This window comes from Ictidomys tridecemlineatus, chromosome 5 (genome assembly GCF_052094955.1).
Source record: "Ictidomys tridecemlineatus isolate mIctTri1 chromosome 5, mIctTri1.hap1, whole genome shotgun sequence".
NCBI lineage: Eukaryota > Metazoa > Chordata > Mammalia > Rodentia > Sciuridae > Ictidomys > Ictidomys tridecemlineatus.
Genome location: NC_135481.1, coordinates 69,526,693 through 69,541,758, shown reverse-complemented (window position 1 = coordinate 69,541,758; position 15,066 = coordinate 69,526,693). Strand labels below are relative to the sequence as shown.

At 30.5% G+C, this 15,066-nt stretch overlaps 1 protein-coding gene across 5 annotated transcripts in view; it reads right to left on the bottom strand.

Moving 5' to 3' along the window:
- Positions 1-1,044: 1,044 nt before the first annotated feature.
- The window catches only part of Mdga2 (MAM domain containing glycosylphosphatidylinositol anchor 2), a 760,082-nt gene continuing 746,060 nt past the window's right edge, over positions 1,045-15,066 (bottom strand). For all 5 annotated transcript variants that reach the window (XM_005331744.3, XM_021730684.3, XM_078050175.1 and 2 more), the window contains 2 exons: positions 11,856-11,961; positions 1,045-9,291 (listed from right to left, as the gene is read on the bottom strand). In XM_005331744.3, coding sequence (XP_005331801.2) covers positions 9,203-9,291; positions 11,856-11,961 — 195 coding nt within the window. In that variant the 3' untranslated portion in view covers positions 1,045-9,202. The remainder of the gene's footprint in view (positions 9,292-11,855; positions 11,962-15,066) is intronic.

Sequence of the window (15,066 nt, the reverse complement as noted above, 5' to 3'; positions counted from 1 at the left end):
TCATACATATTGCCATTATATTAACCACTTATTTAAAACTACACCTTCATGTATAGTTCCTCTCCCTCTGCCCAAATCTATTGAATTAAAAGTCTGATTCCAAGACCATGGAATAAGTTTTTAACAGCTATCCTAGGAGTTTATGATTAACATAAATATCTGAGTTCAACCTGCATTCCTATATAAAAAGAAGGTTTCCTGTTAGGTTCAAATGAAATAGCTGGTATAACTATAAATGATGCCATATTGCATTAACATCTCTGAAATAGGACTTCCTCTGATAACTGGTAGAATCTTGAAATCATAATTTATGTATATATATACATGTATATATGTAGCACATAAATATATATAAATATATATATTTATTTTCAGTGGTACATAAAATAATCTTTAGTTTTGCTGAAATGTGGAATTTCATTGGATAAAAAATATAAAACCTTGTTTATTAAAAACTCTTCTTCTTAGTCCTGCATCACATGTGCTAGGGTGTCAACTACATGCCACGGACCAAAAGTCATCCACCATACCTGCGTTCATATGTGCTTCAAGTAAATCCGCAATCACTGGGAATTAGAACAGATGAGATGATGTATTTGAAAACAGTCTGAAAATGCTAAGCATTTACATAAACCACACACCTGTATGAATGTGTGTTCAAGCATGTTCTTGAAGCAAGACAACTGGAGAAAGTGGAAATAACATGAAAATGCTTGTTTCTTGGCACATGTGCAGTGTAATAGACAATATGACTACTACTACTCTTTTTTCCTCTAAGAATAGTATATATATCAAGAACAAGTTGATGCCCGTTAATACTATTTTCTAGGAAACCATTTAAATGTTTTACACAGATTGTGTCATTTGAGCCTCCCACCAATCCTAGGAAATACCACATCATTACTGTTGCTATCATCCCTATTTTACAGGAGACAAAGTTGAGTTGTAGAGATATGAAATAAGTTGATTAAAATTGTATAATAAGAATGTGATGGAGTAAAAGTGTGATCGGGCAATTTGAGATAAAGAACTTGCTCGCTGAAGTAAATCTTAAAGGAAAATTTATTCTAGATTCGACTTACATGCTGTGAATTCACATAACACAGGAAGAAGGTGGACAGAGAAACTAAGCTATAGCTACAGTCACTGAAAAGAAGAGAAAGCAAGGGGAGCATGTGTTGAATATTTGCAAATATGTTTTTTTTTGCAATTCATTTTCAAACTTACTTGATTTAAAGACTTCATTTTCATTTTTCAAAATTATGCATCTCAAGTGCATTTGATTATGAAATTTCTTTTCCTCTACCTTCTACCCATATGAACACTCTAGTTTCACTAGTTTTATTGTGAAATGCATTATCCACATCTATTCAAGCCCTCTCTGGGCCTCATTGTTTATGTTTCTGTTCTACAAGCTTTACCTATCTGTTGTTTGTGCTTTGCATATAACAGACACTTTGACCTTCCTTCTCATTTCTCATGTACATTTTCTGTATTGGACATGTAATCTGACCTTGTACTCAGGAAATGTAAGAAATAACTACAGTCTTTGAAATTACTTCTCTTTTTCTCTTTGCATGTTGCTTCTTATTCTTCCTTATCCCTTATCGGTAAGTCCAGGACTTTCTCAGCCTATTTTTATAGATGTTTGTAGAGTGTGAGGGGATAACTGTTACACCAAAATATTAGGAACAAATGTGTTTATCGTATGGGAGTATTTGTAACTTGAATCGTTAAACGAAGAAAGCAATGATAAGCATGACAAAATGGACAGATGAGTTGAGGAATTTCAGGCCCCCAGAATAGGTGACCTTTTAGTAACCTCACACACCCCTGAATTGTAAAGACCATCTGGATGCACACAGAATATAACCCTAATCTTGTACATCATAGTGTCAAAGCCTAAATCAATGGAGAAGGAAATATTCATGTTTATTTCACTAAAATATTATAGTAAACAAAAATAAGTAGTTTGCATTTTTTTTATAAACAAAAATAAGTACTACTTATTTTTTAATTTACTAGCACATGTTAGCACTGTACTGCTCTTTTGAGTTTATTGGCATGTTGAGTATTGTTAATTTCAGGAGCCAAGACACACAATTAAAAGTAGAAACAAAATAACAAAAATTAATAGTCATCTTTGTTTGGTACTTTTTCTAATTTTGAAAAATAACTTGTTTCTCATTAGTTTTGTTCCATTTGTTTCATTCATGTTTTGATACCTAAAATATTACCTGGAACTAAATGTCTTCTTATTTTTATAATTGTTTTACAATTCAATTTTTTTATAGAATTCTTAAAAAGATTTGCATGTCTATGTATTCTCTATTTCAAATTTAGTTGATTAGATGTCAACAAATATATACTGCAACAAACTCTGGAAATGGCTGACTTTAAATTTAGAGTTCATATGACCTCAAAAAAGCAAAAATAAATTTAACTTTCTATTATTTATACATTGTAGTTGAAAGAAAAGAGCCTATAAAACATTATTCTTATGTGCAATTCTGGCATCTAACAACAAGCATACAGAATTAGTCTAATTTTCTTTAGTTTAACCACATAATAATTTTGCTTGAAAAGACATTGGACATATTTACTCTTTTATTAACAAATATAGTAATTTTTCATTAAACTAAGAAGGGCCAGAAGACTGTTACAAACATTTAAACTGTTGGATCAGTTGGATTAGTTTCTACTTTTCTGAGTACACAGGAAATATCTTCTGTCTACAAAATATCATTGATTTTATAAATGGAAGAGGAAAGTTTTGCAAATTTCCTAGGCTCATCGAATAAGTTCTGTTCTCAATATGGCTCTAAGTCATGGATTAGTTCAGTAATAGTTCACTGTGTGTTCTCCACAGAACCTAGATTTACAACTTACCTGAGTCTTATAAAGACTATTGAAGATACAGTAGACACACCCTTGCCTGGAGGAGATGACAATTTCATTTTGAAAGCACATATGCAGGTTACTAAAGAATACTTTCTAAGTACTATAAGGAATAAAATATTGATAAGTTTCTCAATTTGATATTAAACTAAAATGGCATATGAGGTTTCTTTTCAAACATAGTTAATGGACCTGTTAATGTTAATTGTATCTGCATTTCCAAAACTTCATTGATTTATTTAGAGCTATAATAGTAAAGATAAAGTAAAATGTAAGCTAAATATGCAGTAGGGAAAAGAGGATGAGCAAGTTAATTTTAGTATCCATTCACACTTTGATTCATAGACCTCAGTGTCATGCAATGCTATTTGATCCCCTCAGAAGACTCAAATTTAGTTTAGTGTCCCTATGAAATATGTGATTTGAACTATCTTCCTGAATAACATTAGCACCATCAAACTTCAATTATTTTACATATCATGCAGAAGTCCAGAGTTACTAAACTGAGTCATAATTTTTAAATAACATTAATTCAGGAAGATTTTAATGCCTCGTTTAATACAATCTTATAAATGATATCTCACAAAGGATGTAAAAATCAACGCATTCTTAATGGGCTAATTGTGCTCCCTGCAGTGTTGAGTAGATAAAAGCTTCTTAATACTGAGAGAAATGATGGCATTTTCATTTTAAATTTCAAATATAATTGGCATTCTAAATATCTTTTTGTTTCTAACTTAATTGCTTATTGACAGCAGAAATTTCCCCAAAACACTAGCAGAGTATTTAATATAATTTTATTTATTGAAAAAAAATGCAAGGGAAAATAACATACAGCTATCTGAACTATATAGCAAAAGGAAAATTAGGTTTCATTTGAACTTTCAGATTTCAAGTGTAACTAATGTTCTATATAAATTTAACACAATATATGTTGGATTAAACTATACATTTGAATATATTGGTGAGACTCAAAAAATAAAAATGATATCCTGGAAATCCAGGACAACAATTAAAAGCCTTAGAAAAACAAACTGAAACTAACAAGATAATCCCTATTTTATAGAATTTCCCATAATTTTATTGAAAAATAGGAATACATTTCAGTTCAACCCATGGAAAATTAGTATAATTGAAATTGAATTCAATCAGTTCTAAACAGTCACTTGTAAAAAACTACTTTAATTTCTACCCAGAGTCTAACCTCTGCCCTACTCCAAATTTTGAATTCCAGTTTTTTAATTTCAATGTACTCAACATGGGTTCAGGGTAGTACATTCACTACTAATAATTTATTAAGATTTAACTTAATATATATAAATAAAGTAATCCATATACAAATATGGAATAGTTAATCTCTTTCTCACTTCTGTTTCTAAACAGATGTGAATATATATTTATCTTGCATCGACATACTTCAGATTAAAATTTCAAGTCTTTAATAAGTTTTTTTTTGTAATAACAACACATGTTTACTTAAACATACTATGGATATTCAGCAAAGAACTTTTATAATAGATTTGAAAACAAATTCTGATCATTTTGTGGTAGCTTTTCTCTCCAAAGTCATAGAAAATGCTAAATATTGCTTTTTAAAAATAAGCACTAAGAAAACTAACTGATTAGCCACAAAGGGAACATTAGAGGAAAGGAAATAACTTGGGGATTGAATCCTATGATTTTATTGTTTTCATAGAAAATGCAATAACTTCTCATTGACATCAACTCCCCAGTTGCAAAAAGAGTATACCTTTTGTCTTGTTGAGACAGATGTAGCAATTTGTAAGAAATATTCATCAACCAGGAAGAAAATGTATTTGGGGTTGTAAAGTTTTTCTAATCTACATGTCTGTTGAGTGGTCCTGATCTTTGAAAGGCACATTAAAAAAAAATTGTACTAAAGAACATGTATTCAAAGGAATCCTTTGAAATCAGTCTTATGAAATTCAGATTAATCTGTCACCATCTTTCAAATCATTAATAAAACACACAAAAATAGATCATGAAAAATGCCACAGTCAGTTTCATCAGTCTTAAGTACAGAACTAAATGAATTAATTGTTCTTCAAATTACACATTTTATTAACAGATAAGTTTATTATAAAGTCTTTAAAATAAAAATGCATGTTTGGTGAAAAGTTAGTACAGTTGTAATCTGTATTTCATCATATTTTAAAATAGGAAAGTAAAGAATGGGATTATTTTTGCTATTTATTACATGATATAACCAACTAGCTGGGTTCTACTTCTGAATATTCTAATTCATTGCCATGCCAAGGTCAATTCTGTGATGTATGTGACATGAAATACCATTAGTTTCAAAGTCAATTGCATGACATTGTGGTGTACCATGCATCTTTCAATTCTCTTAAAGAAAATTTAATTGTAGGTCAAATTTCTGACCTACTAAATACTGTAGGTTATGACTGAATCATGTGATTGAAACCAGGAAACATTTTAAACCAGGGATACAGAGCATATTGCTATTTGAGATGGAACTAAAAATAGGTATTAAGAAAAAAGAAAGAAAAGGAAAAGAGAGAGAGAAAGCAAGGTTGCTTATGTCTATAAAATACCTAGGACTCAGGTTTTTGAAAAAACAAAACAAAACAAAATAAATATACCGTTATAAAATACTGTGAAGTTAATGAGCATTTATATTCAAATCTAAAATAAGATTGGATAATCTTTTTCTCATTGTTGGGTTTGGTGAAAAGTAATAACATTACACTTTAGTGCCTTGTCTGGAAACTTAAATGAATTTCATCCTAAGATGACATCAGTTCTGAAACTTATTTATAAATCACTACACAGAAGAGCTGCCAATTGCAATTAAAATAGGCCCAATTGTAGAGATGTTAAAACAGAGTAACAAGTATCTTTGAACTAATGAAACTGGGTAATTCTCCTAATTAATTGGTATCAATCTCTGGTAATAGGAGATTACATGGAATTTTTCTTTCTCACAGAAAATTACATGCTCCTTTGCCTGATGATTTCCTATAAAATAACAAGAAAACAAACAAATTTGGCATTGATTATACTTTAAATATGTTGTTAAAATAGAAAAGGGGCATATGTTGGTAAGTCCAACTTATAATAAATACAAAATATATCAGGAAAAGGAAGGCAGTTGCTACATAGGTGTTTTCATTATTATAACTAGAATTAAAGAAGAGGCTACTTGATACAATTTACATTTCATTTATCCCAACCTTTAAAAATTTTCTTCACTTTTATCCATTTACTTTCAATGAAAGCAACCAAACATGTGATCTGAATTGATACAACACTGATTCTAAGTTTGCTGCTTTATATAAATGTTCCAGAACTCATTTGAGATGTACATTTCACTTTATTATTAACCCAATAAATCTGGTTGCTTTGCAGTTCTGATTGCCCATTTGTTCTTCACAATCACCTGCAATTTCTTAAAAAAATAATCAAAATTAATTTTGAAGTACCAGCCAGTTCTCGTGAACTTCTGAAGTTTGTGTATTCTTACTGTATGAGTTTAAAAAAGATTTTAATATTTTATAAATACTTAATAGCCTAATCAAAACTTTCACTCATAGCACTTTAATGGTGCAGGATTACTTAAAGGAAAAGAAAATCTGATTCTTGGAAAAGACACATATATATTCAAATATTCTAAATTTAGGGTTTCATTTCCTTTAAATCTTTTTTTCTTTTTGGCAAAGTTTCACTCAAATCAACTTAAGGATAATTGAAAAAAAATAAGTTAAGCCTCTGTTTAGATCTAAAATATCTTTATTGATATTATTGGCAATGTGAGTGCAGGAAAAAAGGGTGACAAATAATCTAATAGGGGTTAGAGAGGAGAAGTGTTTAGTTGCTATAAAATGGAAGTCAGAGTGAAGATAGATTTTTCAAATATTAACCTAAATGCCCCAAATATTGTTTACTTGAATTTCTTTGGTTTGACAAAATATAAAATGAAACAAAGCAAAAAATAGGTGACATGGAATTTTTGAAAAAATTTCAATATGCCTAATTCATTCAAATAAGTTATAAAACTCATTTGCTATTCTGTTTAAAGGCCTTGGTTAAAATGAAAGGATTTGGTTTAGGTCAGTATAGTCACTAGCTACATAAATCTTCTGATGGGCCCCCTTCTGAATGATGACAAAATACATTAATTTCCAAGTTCACATTTGTTTCATATTTTATCTATAATGATTTAAAACTTTTCTTTTTGATGTATTATAAATATAGGCGAATGCTCAGGGATTTCCTATTAAAATTTCTCCCTGCAGACATTAAGGTGTGTGCAGCACTGAGAATTTATCCCATGGTAACATAACCTGTAAACTGTAAAACTAATCTCATTTTAGTGATCAGTGAACATTGCTCAACAAACACACATACCGCTCATCAGACCTTACCTGGAAAGAGGCTTTATTGAACATAGCTGTAAAATTATATTTTAAGTTGAATTACTGAATTTGCACAAACATTTCTACAGATTGTTTTTTTTAAAAAATCAAGCTTTGTCATTTTTCCACTACATTTTGTTGTGCTTTTTATATTGATATTTGCAAATGTTATAATTTAATACTTATATCCCAATTATTTGCATAATCAGTTTTTTTTTTTTAATCCTGGGGTGTTGAAAGAACATATAATAATAATATTCTTCTTTAGACAAAAGTGTTTTTAAATGAAGTTAAAAGCTGAGATAATTTAAGGAAAAAGATCTTCAAATTTTTGTAACCAACAGGTTTAAGTGAAATTTACAATGCATTGGAAAACTGGCTGGTTCAAGGTATGATTTGTCCTCAGGTAGCTCAAAATCATTTTTACAGGTTTTTGTTTTTTTGTAAAAGTGTTTTTTTTTTTTTTTTTAATCTTGGTAAAATAATAAAATAATATTTCACAATTTGCACAGAGTCTGACTAAAGGGCAGAGGCATATTACCCTCAGTGTTTAGAATAAAGCCAGATTTTTCAGGCCCAGTTCCGCTGTAGAGTTTGTATGCACTGCATTCACAAACATTTTCTTGTTCCCTCTAAAGCTAGGGCCAATTTCATTTCAAATGGAGGTTAGAGTAAAAAAAAAAAAAAAAAAAAAAAATCTCTTTTGTATTGTACCACCTTCTGCGCTAAGTATTATCTGAACAACCTTTTGCTCTGGTTGACCCATTTAATAACCTGGAAGAAAACCGTGTTGCTCCCATGTCTGGTCTCAGTGGAAGTTATTCTCGAATGGACAATAAGCCGAAAGGCCATGGCTGTCTAGGAGGTTAAACAACACATATCTTGTCTGCATGGGCTTACGCAGCAGCTTCGGTCCTTTCTTCTTCAGAAGCGGCTTTGTGGTCTTGCCTGTAATTTGCACATTTAGGCTCTGTAGTTTGTTTACAAAATAGTTTTACACAAACCACTCTTAGCAGTGCAAGCTTCTGAGTTGAAAATTATTCAGGCTTGTTTCATTGAAGGCACTTGGTTTCCATGGCAATTTATAAAAGATGGTGGTTTGGTTTCTTCATTGGAACAGATGACGTAGTTTGGGTGTTCAAGTGGCCGCAAGCAAACTCCGATAAGCCTGTGTAATATGTAAGCCCAGGTTTACCGTCCTGGATAGTAGTGCATGCAAAAAGAGACAGCATACAGTTATCTAGCTTAGCCATGGGAGGGAAAAAAATAATAGTAATTAAAGTGGGTGGGGATAAGGTGGGAAGGAACATGAATGCTTTAAATAATTCTGAGTTCGGGTTATTTTCAAGGAAGGGTAACAGCCAAAGGTAAAAGGGCCTACATTTATTTAATTCTATACGTAAAACCTTCTTGAAAGGAAAATAAATGCCAGCTCTTCACATACCCTGTTTACAGTGAGGTTTTTGTTGGCAGGCCATTAGGTTTCCATGGTAACAAGCAAACTATTCATTTGAAACAAAACCAGCCATGACTTTGTGCTTTGAGGAGGATTTCTATAGCGCTTTTTCTTTCTTTCTTTCTTTCTTTTCTTTTTCTTTCTTTCTTTTTTTTTTTTTCTCCAGAGTTCAACCAGATGATGCTGTAATCTTTTTAGCCACAAAAGCACCTGAAGGTCTCTTTTCTACTCAGGTCAAGATTATCATTTATATGTAGTTTGGAATAAGTTATACTTCCATGATGTCTTTTTATCCCCAGTGCTTAAAAAAATTTGTTTTTATTATTTTATTTTTGAGTCAGTAGTCAGTGGAGGAATCTTTGGTAGTTTGTTTTTTTCAGTGTCCATTTACAAAGACTCTTTCTTCATGCCAGTGCCTGGTGAATCTTTTATAGCCTCTGCCAGGATAAGGTCACCTTCGAGGACTCAAGATAGAGATGAGGACGATAACCGGAAAAAGCCATATATGAACTAAAATCCCAACAGCACCATCAACGGAATCTAGAGATAAGGAAAATAAATGCCAAAAATAAAAATAAAAAAATAAAGAAGTATAAGCATTCTATGTAATGTTAATACAACTTCAGCGAGCTAGCAAAAACAAATTAGATATAGGGAAAATTTTTGGAAAATAGTTTTGTTTATCAATTTTAGTTCTAAGGTAAACAGAAAAGAAATAAACTTGATCAAACAATCATTTGATAAAATAAAAAATATTTGCAGATTTTAAATTGACATGATATTCTATAAAAACTTTTCAGAACAATTTCACACAGGTTTATGGTTGAGCTCCACCTTCCAGTTTTGCTAGCCCTATGAAAGCAATCACATGGAGAAAATTCTCAGAAATCCTAAAAAGACATTTTGTGTTTTGATTCTTTTTTTTTCCCCCCTTCCAGTTTCTGGAAGGACGTAAGCCTGAAAACAGAGAGAAAAACTGCTCTTGTTGCCAAGTTGGAAGGAATGGTTATGGTTAGAGAAATTTCACTACTATACCAGTGCATTGCTTATATTTAGATCATTGTTTAACTATCTATCAATTATGTAAATAAATTTCTCTCTAGCTTAACTTTCTGAAGTATTCTGAAGTCCACTGGAACTAAATAATTCCTTCCACCAATCTGCCTTGAGTTTATCCCTCTACTTGATACTTCAGTTAAAGCTTGCTGTCCTTGTGATGCTTCTTAGAATGCATACCTGACTCAAGAGGGCAAATAGTAGACCTGATAATATATTAGTCTGCCTAAGTTTACAAAATAGTTTTTGTCTAAGAGAGAGCTAGGTTTGGAATGCAGAGACTTATAACCTTAGTTCTTGGTGCTATGGGCCATACCAACTTTTATTGCCTGGGAAGGATTAGGAAGAGGGTTTTGAACTTCATGCTGTTCTGTACTTATGAATTAACAATAATTTAATATTCATCAAACAATCAAAGTTCACTTATCAAACTGCACTTAATAAGTGATAGTTAAATAGTGATAAATGTAACAGAATACTTTCCCATTCCAAATAGAATATCTGGGTTCATTTGGAATACTTTTCCCCTGACTTACAGAGGCAAAATAAAAATACACAGCATATTCATATTTAACCTATTTAAAATAGACACACCGAATTTTCTACTTCAAGAGAAGAAAACTGATTATAAAAATGTACTATTGTGTAATAATGAAGTCTCAGTGTGCTGCCATAGTCATTTCTGCTATCTACTCTAGAGAGTAAATTATGTTCTTTTGTTTTCTCTTTTGGAAAGTTCAGTTCAATTTATTGATTTGAATTTATAATTTTCAATGATTAAAATATGAAAATGTAAAACTTTTTAATAAAGTGGTAACTACCTTGAGTTAATATAATCTACTGCTACTGATTCAAGCTGTAGAATTCAAAATATATCATATTCTCTGAGGAAAATGAATTTTTTTGTGAGCATTAGACAAACCTGGTTTATTTGGTGCAGTTGCTTTTCTAAAGCAAAATTATCCAGATCCATGGAAAAGTCTTTACTGAATGTGTATTTTAAATGCTAAATGCAATAACAAGAAACTATGAGCAAAATGGCTTATTGTTACAAGTAATCTTAGTTTTTGTCCTTTTTCAGTGCTGAAGAATAGAGGCAATTCAGTTCATCTGAGCAATCAATGGGTAGTTGTACAAATTTGACTTTCAACATCTAGACTGACATAATTTCTCACTAAATATACAAGCTAACAAAGACTCTGATTTGCTCTACACTTGTACAATATGGATTTTATGTTTTTATATGTGCTAAGTTATTGATGAATTATTTGTGTAAATTTAATTTGATTGCTCTTTCTTTATATGACCATAAAATTAAAGATTGCAGGTGTGCCTAAGAATTGGAGGAACTTTTAATAGGAATAATTTTACATTTACATCTCAAATATATAACAAGGGTTTGAGGATCTTAAGAAGCAGTTCACATAATTCTAATGATTTTTGCATTATTTTTCACTTTTATATATCCTTCTTCTATTAAGAAGTGGACCTGTAGTAAAAAATTAAATTTGAACATATCACTAAACCATAATATTCAAACCCATGTAAAAACCAGAGATCAAATTACTAAATAAGATTCTGGGCAGAGAGGAGCGCAATTATACCTGAAAAGAGGGGGCTACTCCATTACTAAACATTTTGTTTTGGTTTTCCAATACTGAATCTATTAAAATGGTTGGCAAAACTTAGATATAGGGAATATATTATTTAAACTATTTGAGGATAAAAAACCAAACGTAATTATATAAAGTGGTACTAAGTATATAGAATTCCAAAATACTTTAATAAAATTCTAAAAAAAACCCTCTGAAATAAATAGTACAAAGTTAAATAGATTAAATTTTATTTAATAGTAAAAATGTGATTTATATAAAAATTATTTTTATTTTATATTAAAATTTAATTAAAGATACCTTCAAATCTTTCACACTTAAATATAAGAAATTTGTAAACAAATAAAATTTTCTCTATTACAATTAGATTACATTAATTTAATAGTTATGGTATTTCAGCATTATATCAAAAGAATCCAAAGAAAAGACACTTACTCTTAGTTGTTAGATCTTGTTTTGCACATTCTCCTTCTGCAATTGATACATCATCAATGGCAATATCACCTTCTATCCCAGGGCCTCGAATACCTTCAAAAATGAGCTACAAATATGAAGGAAACAAACCTAAATGTGGAGTTTTGATTGGCAAATGATTTTCTATTCAGAAATTGAGGAGAAAAATGTAAATTTGTCAATAGTCAATAACATAATATAATACATACAAAATATATAATTCAATAATGCCATAAAAGTAACTACTTAAAATTCTATTTTAATTTTCAGTGGTAAGAAAAAAAAATATTAGAGCAATCTTTTTCTGAAATAGATTACTTTTGGTTTACTCTAAAGATATCTTACAGCACTAGTTTTCCAGAAATATTTTAAGGAATAAGTCAGTTCTGAATTCTTTTTAATACTATTATGCTTATTAAGGCCTAGAGTTGAGGTTTACCACTTCTGAAATAGTTTGCTCTTTTGCAAGTTGATTGAATAGGGTCCTCATGTTCCTTATATTTACCTATGATTTACCTGTATTATTTCAGTTTTTATATTCTAATTTTAAAACCTGAAGATATTTAAGTCTATTTATGTAGAATGTTTAATGGCAAACATTTGAATTTCCATTGTCTACAATAGAGATGGTCATTGAAGCTTAATGATAAAAAAGTATTGAAGAATGAATCTGTCTTTATTAGTAAATTCTTGAGAGGATGACAATATACACACAGTTAAAATTTTTATTATTCTTTTTTTAAAGACACCACATCTTCTGGAATTTTCTTCATAACCTCCAAATTACTCCTTGCTTCCAGCAAACTTTTTAATTCTTTTGATAATAAAAGGTAACCTTACATTGAGTAGCTTATATTCCCAGAGAGAATTAAAAATAAAATATTTACTTTATCATCACAATAAGTTTTATTTTATGTAGGTATTTTAAATGATCGAGTGGCATGTAGTGTAGATTTCTGCATGCAAGTCAAGTTTTTAATTCTGGAGTAAAGTAACAGAATGTTTTAGCATGGAAATTTCAGTAAAGGAAAAGTCTTCTTAATTATCCAATTTTTTAATTTTAATAGATAGTAGTGGGAAGTGGAAGCAGAAAGGGAATACTGCTTGTAGAGTATGATTCAGAACTTGCAGTGTAGTCATGGGAAAGACAATTTACATTCTTGGAGCCTAATAGGAGTAATTAAAATGTGATTTTGTAACCATTTAAATTTACCCATGTGAAGCCAAAGTCAGAATCTTCTCATCTTGGGAAGGATGCCAGAGAAACAGACCTGGAAGTACATGGATTTCCCTTAGCTGTATAAAGGTGAATAGTTTGATAAAATTATCTAGTTTTTCTTATGATACATAATTATTTTCATCAGTAGGTTCTTGTTATCTGCAGTCAGGAATCAATATAATAGAATGGGATTATATTTTAAAATCTAAATTAATGTGTATATATTATCAAAATCATTCCTGAACTTTTCACAGTCACTTTCCTTGGGAATCCATATGTTAACTAGAACAATACTACCACTTGCTCAAAGCACTTAAAATTTGTGTTGTTACTGCCTTTAATGTTTTATCACCTTGTTTTTCTATTAATTTTTTTTCTTCTCTTCCTCCCACCTCCCTTTGTACTTTGATCAAATGGCAAGGTTGGATCTAGGTTTGTGCTGAAGGTCTAAGTCCTGAAACAGAGAAGGGTGAAGAAAAGCTACTTTTGTGGTTGGGTTGACAGGGAATGCTGGGAGCAGATGGTGGTGAACATCAGGAAGTAGACGGTCTGATGCAAGGTAATGTATGTGCTGCTTCCTGCTGGCAGTGTGTTGACTACCCATGTGCAGTTTACAGATCAACAGAAGATGAGCTTTCCAGTGTCCAGAGGGCTGCTTGTACCTAAGACACTCCCTTATGTGAACAGTTTAGCCCTAGTGACACTGAATAAAGCTGGACAGTAATAAAAGTTTGACTGATTTGCAAAGCCATCATATGTGTTTACTTTTACAAGCATTGATAGTGCATTTTGACATTGTGTGGAAACAGATCCAGGAACTGGTAGTTACTTACTAGTATGATAAAAATACTTTATGATAATTTAAACTCTTGGAAGATTCATAATTCACCTTTTTAACATTTATTTATAATGCTGTGATGATAGGGAATCCAATTCGACAGGCCAGAAAAATACTGTAATCTTACTCAGAGAAAGGTCCTGCACAGTGTGATTCTTTCTTTTAATTTGCATGGCAGTTCTGCTATTGAAAAGATATAGATTCTTTTAAAATTGATTCAGTCTCACAAGAAATATTATTGCGTTTTCATTTATATTCTAAATTTTGACTATAATTTTATTTTGAATTATTATAATAAATTCTATATTTATTCCAATATATTTATAAATGGCTTCTCAACTAAGATCTAAGTATAATTCTTTCTTTACATTGTGAGGTAGATTAAAGAATAAAATTTGGTATTAAATTGAAAAAATGTTCCTTAACTGAACTTTTAAGCCTTTATAAAAAAAATCTTGATTGATAACTTCTCGTCAAAAATAAAGGTGAGAAACTGTTCACACTTCATTAAAATATGATGTATTTCAACATGGAAGATGTAATCTACATATACTGAGAAAATGTGAATTGTATTTGCTTTGAGAAAAGAGGCTCTCTTGTTTAAAAATTTAAATTACATTTTATGTTTATAAAGTTTCATCATGATTCTGACTTCATCTCAAGTTTTATCATGATTACAGGGCTAAAACTATGTTCCGTTTTTCTTTGTACTTTTGAAAGGCATTGGGTTTAATTGACTTGAAGAAGGAATTAATAGCAGCTGGACACCCAGGGAGAAAATGTTGAAATTTAGGTTTCTTCAAAGAGGAGGAAATTATGCAAAATCTGTGTTCTTCCCACACAACCACATTAATATTGTTTAAAGTGGTTTCTCTTAACAGAAGTAACAAGTTTAAAATATAAACTATAAAAGTTTAAAGTATGTATATGCAGTTCAGCCAACTTAATATTCATGAAATCCATCATAATAAGACAATTAACTCTTGCTAGGTAAATTCAAGTGGGGATTAAACAATCTTGTGGACTTTTACAGTGAAATTTACCACACAAAACCATTTCAATTAATCAACTGACAGTTTCATACAAACATAATTCATGAAAGTATGTAAGTATAGATATCAATATATAGATATGAG